Source organism: Lupinus angustifolius, chromosome LG13 (genome assembly GCF_001865875.1).
Source record: "Lupinus angustifolius cultivar Tanjil chromosome LG13, LupAngTanjil_v1.0, whole genome shotgun sequence".
NCBI classification, from domain to species: Eukaryota; Viridiplantae; Streptophyta; class Magnoliopsida; order Fabales; family Fabaceae; genus Lupinus; species Lupinus angustifolius.
Genome location: NC_032021.1, coordinates 3,701,764 through 3,713,857, shown reverse-complemented (window position 1 = coordinate 3,713,857; position 12,094 = coordinate 3,701,764). Strand labels below are relative to the sequence as shown.

At 32.4% G+C, this 12,094-nt stretch overlaps 1 protein-coding gene across 1 annotated transcript; it reads right to left on the bottom strand.

Moving 5' to 3' along the window:
* On the bottom strand, positions 4,578-10,471 carry LOC109325665 (traB domain-containing protein-like). The gene is made up of 9 exons (XM_019558159.1): positions 10,124-10,471; positions 9,756-9,803; positions 9,556-9,615; positions 8,848-8,931; positions 8,613-8,717; positions 6,329-6,442; positions 6,161-6,261; positions 5,081-5,192; positions 4,578-4,817 (listed from the first exon to the last, which is right to left on the bottom strand). Exons 1-9 carry the CDS (start codon positions 10,412-10,414, stop codon positions 4,689-4,691), a joined length of 1,044 nt encoding a protein of 347 aa, XP_019413704.1. The 5' UTR covers positions 10,415-10,471; the 3' UTR covers positions 4,578-4,688.

Here is a 12,094-nt window from a genome sequence, read left to right as displayed (position 1 = left end):
TTGATTATTAGATTTTGGATATTAGTTATGTTGCCCACAAGGACTTTAGAGATTGGATATTATAATTACTAATAGTATGACATGACTTATCTCAAGTACACTGGTGTTCACCAATGGATGGCCAAGTGAATCTCAATATAGATGGAAATTGTACTGTAGGAACTAATAATATTGGATGAGATGATGTTATTCGTAACCATGAAGGAGTTCGGCTTTTAGAGTTTCCAATAAGTTTTGGGCTTGACTCCTCTATTTTAGCATAAACAAAAGCTATGAGCATGATTTTAAAGATGACATGGAATACCATTGAAATGTTATCCATGATTGTGATTGTTTAGAGATAGTGTGAATTATTAATGACGAAATTCAAGTTCATAGGCCTGATTTGTCGCATGTGGTTCATAATATTCGTGATTTACCAGTGCGAGGATGGGTTGTTGAAGTTTGGTTTGTGTCGAGGGTAGCAAATATGTTGCCATATTTTATTGTTAAAATTGGATCTAGCTCATCAAATGATTTCAAATATTGGGATGTTGCTTCACATGAAGCTTTCTTAATCTTAGATATGGATCTCTCTAGTTAGTCTTTTTTTAGTTTGTTCTGATGTTCCAAAAATAATGTCCTAATCTTGGGATTTTGTTTTATGTGATATTTTCATTAAATAATTATGGTACACCACTTAAATACTTTGTTTTCTTTTGCTAGTTCTCGACATGTTTTTTTCCCTTTTCACAAATAGAGTTCTCAATAAGATTTAGTAGAAGGCTAGCAGCTGCTAAAAAAATAAAGAAAGCAAATATATAGAACAGAATGGCATTCCCCATTTTTATAATCTTATGAGGACATGCATATAGTTGTAGACTTTTTATACCCTCCAATGGCATGGGGTTTAAATATCTTATGATGATTAGTTCCTAACAGCAATGTAACTATATGACATGTGAATTATGAGCTAATTCAGGTCTGGTAGTTATCAGTTAACAATAACACAGAAGAATAGGCAATTGTATGAGATAAAGATGTTAGATAAAAGGGCACATTTGAAAGGAGTATGAATCATCTTCAATAATAAGGAGACAAGTCCTTGAAAAACCAAAGAAAATCTAACATATAATGATATAGTTATCAGTATAATAAAATAATATATTTATCATTAAAAACATGAGGGAATTGAATTATTTGTTTTCGCATTAGCGGAAAGGATCCCCATTCATTTTAGAGATGTTAAATAAAAACCAATATTAGGAATTTAGGATTAACAATATAAATGAAAGTAAAATAGAGGAAGCGAAGTGAGAGAAAAATTAAGGGATTAAAGCGATAAATAATTAAGTTAAGGGACCAAGTAACATTTTGACCTATTTTTTATTATACTTCTTCAGACTGGACCAAACAAAAATGTGAGCATACTATTTCATTTATCATACTTTCATATATTTTGGATTACATGTATAACTCGCAGCCCCTAATATTCACCACTGCTTCTTGAATTGCAACAGACTTATTGTTATTTATTTCCTTGTTAAAAGTTATATTGTTATGAAAGTGGTCGTAAAAGTTTATATATATCATCTATCATTCATTTGTATTACTTTTATATAAAAGTTAATCAATAATAATTAAAATTGAATGATAGAAAATGTAATAATAGTGTAATAAACTCTTACAATATCAATATATACATATTTTTATATACTATTATACCATTATTAGAGCAAAAATCAGAAAATAATATGTATGTGAAATGGGCTGCATGAAATAGCCCACTCTAAATTGTGAGCACTATTCTACGAGCCCACATAACCGCCGCACTAAACACAAATCCTGTAAACCCTAATTTATACTCTCACCCTTCTCTGCCTATATATTCAAATCAAACGCTTCGCAAATTCACATCGCCTCTTTTTGATATCCTTCCTTGCTTAATCATATTCATAGTAAAATCGTTTCTTTAGTATTTTATAGGTTAGATTTCATCCAAATGGGTTTTCTGTAGCTGCTTTGTTTTGCTTTTAGATTTAGTCTCTTTCTTTTGCAACAAATTCAATTCAAAGTTTGATTTTTTTTGTGTGTGCGGTGATGATACAATTTGTGGACTAGAGTTTCTGATCTGAGAAAACTCAGAAGTTGATTACAAACCCTTGGCTGTCTGAGCACATCATACAAAATCCTACAATTTTAGGATTTCTCTCTTTTGTAGAATTATTTCTTCTCTCTGTCTGTTATATGTTTATCTCATTTTCGTATTTTTTTGAATGTTTTTTATTCTGAAAAGAAATTGTGGGCTTATGATGATAATATACTTTATCTTAGCGGATTTCAGTGAGATTTCGATCAATGATCTGATTGTTACACACACTGAAGCCTTTTTTTCAATTTCTCATTTCAATTTGTTATTTTTAATTTTGAATATTTTTTGTTTTTGATTGAGTGCAGTGATGTGACTAAAACACATTTGTGTTATTGGGCAGTGGACGTTGCCACAAGGTAACGCCGTGAGCTTATAATTAAACGACTTCTCCTTCCACTGAGCACTTAGAAACATATTAATTTTGATTTTAATAAATGATTGAATTAGTACTTTATCATAGTTTATTACTCTTATTTCTGAGTAATGTTTGATGATTAATTGTATGTAGTGATTTGCGTCCATTACCAATTCCGGCGGATATAATGTTCCTCCTGGATAATGGCTCGGACGCTATATTTATGTTGTGGTCATCCTGACTTATGGTTTCTTCAATATCGTTTGATCTTGGAAACGCCACCGATATTTTTAATTTAAATCTGATTTCAGATCTTTGTTTTGCATGCAATATTGTTTAGTTATTCTTAAACATCTGCATGTTAATCAAATGAAAACTAGGAGAAATGTCTTTGAAGGAAATAAATGTTTGGGCGACTTGAAGGGAATAAAATGCTGATGAAGATTTGCGGAAACTGAAGAGTAGATAGAAGGGTTCTTGAATCTTCAGCTGTAGACACTCTCGAGGGAAAGTATCTTGTGGATTCTGATTCAATTACTTGGGTTAGAGGAGTAACCATTCTGTTCTGTGTAGACTTGCTCTTGTATTTACATGGCATTCATCAGCAGAATTTACTGAAAATTACTGTACTTGAATTTTCAGATGTAGTCGTGATGGACATTTGTTGCTTTGAAATTTCTCATATAAACGTGTACTAGAAGTGAGCCGCGTGTTTGACATTGTTTCTAAATTTATGTGTGAAATTGTAGTTGTGGATTAGTTCTCTTATGTAGAATTGAGGTTGAGAAATTGATAATAGCTGCGTTGCAGTATCGTCTTTTTGGTTTTACTCTAATGAGATGCTCATTATACTCTATTCATTTTTATTAAGTGTATATAATCTTTAAAGATTTATTTTTCTTTTGAGGAAAAATGTATGCATCGGTTAAGTTTTACTCTCATTCTCCTAGAAAAATATGAATAACAAATGATTTATTAAGGTGCATATATATTACCATCTGTCTTTTTGAAATACTCATGGAATGCAGAGAGTAAATTGGATGGTGTGATTGAATGTAGTGAGGTTGTTGCGGAAGACTCTACCTAACAAGGCATCTGGTCATGTTTAAATAATAAACCATTTAGGATGGAACAAATGTTTGTGAAAAGAAAACACATTGAGAACAGAACGAGATTTTGGGTGGAAAGAGAAGTAAAAGGATTAAAATCATCCTTTCATTTGTCACTGAATATTACAAAAAATTGGAAAATCCATCTTCCCCATAGTAAAGTAAGAAAGACGGAAGAGACGAGAGAATAAAAATGTGCGATTTCATCATAAATTTCTTCTCTTGTAAGAGGTGAAGTGGGGATGGAGTCCAAGTTTTGCTAGTAAAGCCCTCAAATACCAAGCTTCATTAGTTTTGAAGGAAGGTGATGGAAATGAAGTCAATGAACATTTCATTTCAATGTAAAAAAGTAATGTTTTAAAGATTAACTCAGATTAGAAAAATAAAAGTATATGATAAGTATAAAACAATTTCATATCTTGATTTTTAATTGGTAATTAAACAAATTATCTATCCTTTTAATATAGATATTTGTCTTTTGCTAGATGAAGTTATGGATTTATTATACTGACACTGTAAATGTTTTTTATTCTGTTAGTTAATCATCCACCATTGATTTATAAAAATAAAAGTATATGATAAGTATAAAACAATTTCATATCTTGATTTTTAATTGGTAATTAAACAAAATATCTATCCTTTTAATATAGATATTTGTCTTTTGCTAGATGAAGTTATGGATTTATTATACTGACACTGTAAATGTTTTTTATTCTGTCAGTTAATCATCCACCATTGATTTATTAACCATTGACTCAAACAAAACAAATTACTCACCTATTTTAAATTTTTCTTCCCCTCCAAATGTCGTTTTTCAGTTAACTTCTCCAAAATTACCATCCCAATTCTCAACTTTGATTTTGTTTTATAGAGTGTGTGTCTATATATATATATACCGGAAAGTGAATTGGTGATATAAAATTCATTGCTAGGAAAGTTTCAATTACTCACCTATGGGATATAGTGCAAAACCACGAAAAACTGGTACAAAACACTAAAATTACATTGATAACTATGAGTTTGAGGGAGTATCTTAACTCTGACAAAATTCAATAAGAATCGAGTTCAGTTTCAACAATCTCTAAATGGCAATTTATTTCTTGCATGAAAGATATATGCCCGATATTATGGCCACCCCAGCTACAGCAACACCCACCGATGTGAATACTTTTATTGCAGAGAAACCCGGTTTTGGAGAGGGAACTGTCATGATATCCTTCATCTACAAAACAGCAAGGCAATTTGATGTGAGAAAATCTGATAATGAATAATAGAAGAATAATAACTATGATTTTGGGAGGAAAGAAATGACAAAATAAGAAAGATTTAGTTCCACTAAGAACTGGTAAACTGGGAGAAGCTGATTAATGTTCTGTGTGCAAGTTTCATTTTCTTAATTCCAATAAATCTTGCTTTGATGTATAGCAGGATAATGTTCAGGATTTATTAAGCACAATTACACAATAGAAATAGATGTTGACCAACCATGATTGGTTGCTTCCAGTGCTTCTTTATTCCTTGTAGATGCCCCTTTCCAACAACAGCAACAACTAAGCTATTTTCACTTGCCACTTTTAATAATGTGGACGACATATATCTGGATATACACAATAAAAACAAATCATTAGTCTTCATACACAATGTATAAACACATAACTATAGACATTCTAGACAAAGCAGAGGCCAAATAAACGAGTCCACTCAACCTCAGTGCTAACTTGTAATTAAACCTTAATGCTGCCTTGTGAACTATAACTAAAACCATAACAGTCTCTATCTCACAGCAAGGGCATGGTCTATAACTTTAACCAGACATGCTCAAAGAGACTGCAGGGTTGTATAAGTTACAAGGGCTTTGCAGTAATCAAAAAGGAAGAAAGGCATACCATAGGTTGCAGAGTAAAAATAGTATTCAAAACACCACCAGAAGATAGAGGATGCTACTTGAAATGTTATTTATATATTTCAAGCTGAAATATACAAATTTTTGTGTGCATGCATGCACAATTGGAAGGGGAAATATATATGCACAGTGCACTGACCTATTAATTGACCTGTGCAGCCAACAACACCCTAGGTTCATTAGGGATAAAGATACTACACATAAATACTGAAAATACTTTTTTAGATAACATCGTTCTTCATGATGTTAGTGGCTACGATCTAATGCTCATTGCATCTATAGAGAAGCTGTTTCACTTAAACTCCTGGAACACTCTAGAGCATTAGCCAAAAGTTTTATTAGATGATATTTTAAAAAATCCTCCATATATGATTAAATGCAATATTTTTCCATATCTAATGTTGTGAAACAAAGCGATACTCTAGGTAAGAAGTCCAGTATATTTGGATTCTGATCCTCAAGGTTAGGTGGCTAGCATATGCAGAAAAGGGCAATATTAAAACTATATGCAGGATATGTTCCAACGATACCTCAGCTAAATAGTAACATAACTGGGGTTGACAAATAATAACGGAAACATTCTCCCGAGTCAGGGAAGCAGGTGATAACTAACAGATGCAAAAAATGAAAATGTAAATTGCATTAACTGCAATAGAACTTACTGATCACGTTCATGCACAAGGGTCTCCATCAATGTTGGAAACTCCTTACTCATCTCTTGAATAACGAGAGTTAGCATGTCACTGTCATCCATGTCCTTCAGCTGAAGAAAGCAAAACAAAGTTAGGACGTTGACAAAAACTTACCACTAGCATGAGTATGAGGTTTACCATTTTATTCAGATCATCAGAGCTTGGCAAAAAAACTGCTTGAAAAAGTAAAGAGTACACCAATTTTGTCTTGTGCCAAAGTGGCATCTTACTCCATGTTCTTCTTAGTGTAACCTGTCTCCATCAAAATCAACTAATTAAATACAACAACAGGCAAATTCTAAAGCTTAATCACACAATGCAAATCAAGTTGAAAGAATATAAAATAGTAAATAATGAAAAGTACGTTACATAAATTACACTATTTAGTATATTTTAATATCTCAATTCTCATAGAAACAAGAATTTAAACGTGTAAGCATGTTCCAGCGATCATTTTAGAAGATTGAGGACTTGAAGAAACATATATCTCACATGTTAACAGTAAGAATGCTATATTGTGACAGTGGTTATAACAGCCTCTGTTTACAGTGGTAGGTGTATGTTTGTGTATAATTAACCCTACCCAAATGCTACGAGTGGCAAATGGATGGGTTGGAGGATTATCTTAGTTAAATTTTGAATGGAACAAAATAATCATGATTCCATTTATAATTCAAGAAACATGTATATAAAAAATCCAATTCATCAATGACATGTTTAATAAATAACTATAGTACTATACACATCATCCATTAATCACTTTTTTAAGGATGGATATCCAAACCATCATATAAACTTCATAAAAGAATCTTTCTTGACAATGGGAAATTTTCTATCTCGCTAAAATGTCTGTCAAACCATATAAAAAAGAAACTTAGTGCAATTTGAAATTGGGAATCAAACAACATAGGTGTCGTTTGGTAGAACTGTTGAACTTTTAGAATGGGACAAACTATAACATACGGGGGACAAACTATAACATACGGGGGACAAACTATAACATACGGGCTAAGTTATGTGTTTGATTATGAAGCACCGACACTTATCTGATACCGATGCTTTATCAATACGTACTTATAGCGTATCGAAATTATATTTTTGAAAAATAAATAATTTATAAATCCGATACTATATGGATACTCTCTGATACTCTTAAAATGTTTTCATGATACCTCATACACCTAAAATACCACACAATAGCATTTTAAAAGAGAGAAAGACATACCAGAATCAATTAAGTAGAAAAGAAAAACATAATATGCAATTTACCAAGTGGACTTGTAGAAAGAGAAATAAAAAAAACATGCATATTGCATAGAGAATGAATAGAAAATGCATAATGTTGATCATAAATTAAATGAGATTGATCATCTTATGACAACATGAATTTCATTTTGTATTTAGTGATGTCTACAAAATATGTTCCTTATTTGGAAATTCATAACAATAATTATATGTTTATTATTTTTTATGGATTTTTTGTACATATTTTATATCCGTACCCCAAACGTATCGTATCCTGCATTTTCAAGAAAATGTATATCGACATATCGTATCCGATGCTTGTATCAGTATCGATGCTTCATACTGCTTGACCTATTTTATAAATAGGAAAGAATAAGACGCTAGGAACAAAAAAGGGATATTTTGGTTCAACTAAAAGGGTGAAACCAAAAAGGATAGAACAAACACTACATTCCATTTTACCCTAAATACACACCAAACACTACCATAATACCCAAACTAGTCATGTAAAACCCACGAGAGAGAATCCGTGAGCAATTGCCAAGTTTTGGTTCAGTTTAATTTTATCAATATGCCCACTACCTAAACACAAAGAAAAGAGAGATAAAACTCAGTGGAGCATGGAGGACGAAATGGCGGTGGCAAGTGGAATGAAGACTGAAGAGACATTGAAGCTGACACTAGAAAACAGAGCCAGTGGAGCTTAGGGGAGGAAGGAATGGTGGAATACCATGTTTGAGAAACTGTGGGTTAGATTTTGCTGTTGTGGGTTTGTGGTTCAATGGTCATCACTCATGGATTTAAATTGTGGTTGCAATACTGTGGTTATGGCAGTCTCCACAACTACATCACGGCCCTGATTGTGGGCAGATCGGCTGCATTTGTCTACATTGGTGGTAAACACAATATAATCACAGCCACAACCACAACTTGAAACCTTTCTAAGTGGTGGATTTTGATGGATCGTTTAATTTTAGTAAACCCAAATATCCAATCCATTAAGAACCAATTCACAATGGATTGATAGGGTTGGATTGGGTTTTCATTATTATGCAATATTCTGGGAATAAGAGATATTCAAATACATCGACTTTTTATAATAAACAATATTTTAAATCAAAAGATGAGCAGAGATCTTTCTAGCATTCAGAAAACTCAAATAAAAAACTCATCTAACCTGTACGGGACGATCGCCAAGTATCACCCTGCCACCATACTTCATAGCTTCTTCATATGCCACTCGAAACTCAGATCCAGGAAAGACCTCAAGCTTACTAGCAATCTATTAGAAATTAACAGGGAGAAGAAGCATAGCATGTGAAAATACAGCACTCTCAAATAAGATTGAATAAAAGATTAATAATTGCAAAATTTTCAGGGATAATAAACATGATTGCCAAACAGAAAAATACCTTGGCAAGGAACCAGCCATAAAGTACTTCAAACAGGTTATGTTTTTTCTTCAACATTGCAGTCATTTCTCCCACAGTGGGCACCTTGATGAAGCAGAGAATAAACAAACTATAAGAATCAAAGTAATGATGGAAACGGGGGGAATAGTTGATGTTATCATGGTTATGAAATCATGAATGTTTTACGAATAAGGCCTATATAAGAATTTTCTGATAGGCAAAGGTTTTTTGTTAATGGGGAGGGGGAGAGCACAACTGCCAGGGTTTGAACCCAAGGGCTCCTGCATAATATTGTAAAACAAGGTATAGGATAACTTTTTATTTCCTTTTCTATGTATATTAATTATTGGGGGTTCTTTCTTAATCCTCTCTCTTAATGTTCTGTGATTTTGAAATTCAGCACGTAATTATGGAAATACAATGAAACTCAATACGATATGTAGCGATGGAATAGGAACTCAAAATGAACCGCATGAATCAAACTATGATTCATGGGGATACTGACTGTCATGGATGCCTGTAGTTGAATATAACATATAGAACTTTAATTGCAACCACAACGTGACTGTCAAAAGAAACGATAACTGCTTTCTCCTTTTATGCAAAATAAAAAAAATAAGCAGCTTATATGTTGCTAGCTAGACCATTGCAATATAAGAAAGTGATAAATAATTATCATAAAATTATACAAATTTAAACAGTAGAAACCTTGAGATTTTGAAGGGTGAGCACAGACACACGACTTGAGCACAATTCTAAGAAGACAACCTGCAGCCAAACAAAAGGTAGACATTTGGTTTCATCATAAAAATTAAAAGGCAAAGGGGTTTACAAATGAAAAGCAAACTGCTAAAAACATAAATTATCTATCCATCAACGAATTGTCACTGAGTTCAAAATTGAAACACCTGCGGTTTCAGATGATTAACTATAGCTTGAACTTCTCTGCTGGATTCCTGAAACACAAGTTCAATATAAATGTCAACCTCCCACTCTATCAATTTATTATCTACATAACAATTCACAACCACAGTTGAGTGTGCTTTGATTAATGTTCATTTTATATTAAAAACCATCATAACCATACTCTAAAAAAAGAAACCAGTCTTCTTCTAAAATCAATCAAAACAAAACATAACAGACAACAAAAACCAGATTCCAATTGAAATGAGTGCAGAAAAACCAGACGCAATTACCCTAATTTAATGTTCTGATTGAAAATGATGGTGACAAATTGACAATGTCTAATGCAAACAAAATCCAAAAAAACCGTCACCTCGGAAACATGAGCGGTGCCAACAAGGTAGACGTCACAGACGCCGCCCTCGGCGGAGGACTCGCACGACAGAACCAGCACGTTTCTTGAAAGCTCCTCCGGAAGCGTCACCGGCGGAAGATCAGTATCTTGATCTTCCGGCGCGGCTTCTGATGGTCCTTCATTGCTGTTTTCGTTGTCGATTCGGACCATACTTTCAGACAAGTTCTCCATCTTGAGATCGTCAACGTGGATGAATTCTTCGCCGCTCTCGGCAGCAGGAGCGGTGGATTCCGGCGGTCTCGGGTCCATAGCGGGGCGGAGTGGCGGAGGAAGGTGGCGGAGAGAGCGATGGGTTTGGATGAGAATGAAGGGAAAAAAGAGGGTTTGGGTTTATTGAGATTTGAGATTAGAGAGAGGAATGAAGGGAATAGAAGTAACTGTAACTCGGGCGAGTTGAGTTCGACTCACCAGCTGAGTCATAATCAATTCTGTTTTCTCTTAAAATATTACAAACACGACTCAACTGTACTCATGTAACACTATTCACCATTTCACCCTGCCCTTACTCTCAAGTTATTCTTGAAGGGATGAAAAGAAATAAAGAATAAATGCATCCCAATCCACCAAAAGGAAAATGCATTATTTTTCACATTTTTTTTAAGTAAGGAACTAATCTTTTTTAGAGGAGTTTGTGATTATTTCTCTCAACAAATGTTGCTCACATGAATCAAATACTCAATCTTAAATATCTAGTGAGGTCTTACAACATTAAACTAATGATTTGTTGTTAAAAAATGCATTACTTTGCTATTTAAAATGTCTTATCTAGTAACGTGTTCCCCTTCTTTTTTATATAACAAAAATAAACATACAGGGAAGCGATTGATGTATCAACAGAATAGTTGTTAAGCAATGTTAGAAGAAGGTATCAAATGATACTTAGTAGGAGAGGCCATTAAGGTTCAGTTTCTACAAAAGTACAAATAATATTTACTTAGAGGGACAATTTCAATACATCTAAATGAGTTAGTTCATCATCCGTGGCAAAAGACAAAAAAAGAAATCATAAGAATTTGTTTTATGTGTAGAATATATATTTACTAAAAAAATATGCTTTGAAGTGACTTGTATAAGTACTTCATCAATCAATCAAATAATTTCATTTTATTCAAATATTAACTTAAAAAAATAACAACACTATCGGTCGCTTTAGTTATTTTAGAAATGTTTAATTATTTGTGTCTATGCAATAATATAATAAAATTTATCTTATTACTAATAAAAGTTGTGTCAATGCAATAATGTAATAAAATATAATTTGTGTCTGTGAAAGAATAACTTTTGTCAACGTAATAATATAATATATTACAAAAAAGTTAATGTTGAATAAAATTATTTCATAAAATATGATATAATACTATCGCGATACTTTTTTCTTACGAATAAAATAGGGGAATGTTAAGTGTCAACTCTCACTTCTGTCGGAATCTTTTTTTGTAATTCATAAAAGTACTAAATGATAACAAATTAATTTGAATTTTTACAACATGATAAATATAACTTTTTAATTAAATGGTAGATTTACGTTTTCATAGATTCATTTTTACCGATATATAAGTAAAAAAACTTGTATCATTAATAACATTATATTTTCACAAAATGTTTAAGATTTACTAGATCTCCAAAATGACCAAAATGTTAATTGTACAATTTCTGAGAACAACACTTGATAGAAAAAATAATCACATATCTCAAAAGAAGTGAAGATGATGGAAATGAAATAAAATGGAAGAATTCAGACCTATATGACAAGTATATTTATTTTGATTTTCTCCCTCCAAAATTTAATTTGCAAATTAATCCTAAAGAATTTGAGACCATTTCCGGAAATAAGAAAATATTATAAATTGCAACGCTTTTTTAAACATATGTAGCTTAACGTGCTTTTTTAAACTTTATTTTTATGAAAGGGCACCTAAATTCAACATA

Bases quoted from the DNA above. Each gene is read 5' to 3' on its own strand.
- LOC109325665 (XM_019558159.1), bottom strand. From the start codon at position 10,414: ATGGACCCGAGACCGCCGGAATCCACCGCTCCTGCTGCCGAGAGCGGC. The intron at 6,262-6,328 runs GTAAACCTCATA...TGCTTTCTTCAG, and splicing joins CTGATGATCTGAATAAAATG to CTGAAGGACATGGATGACAG. The intron at 4,818-5,080 runs GTTGGTCAACAT...GCTGTTTTGTAG, and splicing joins ACTGGAAGCAACCAATCATG to ATGAAGGATATCATGACAGT.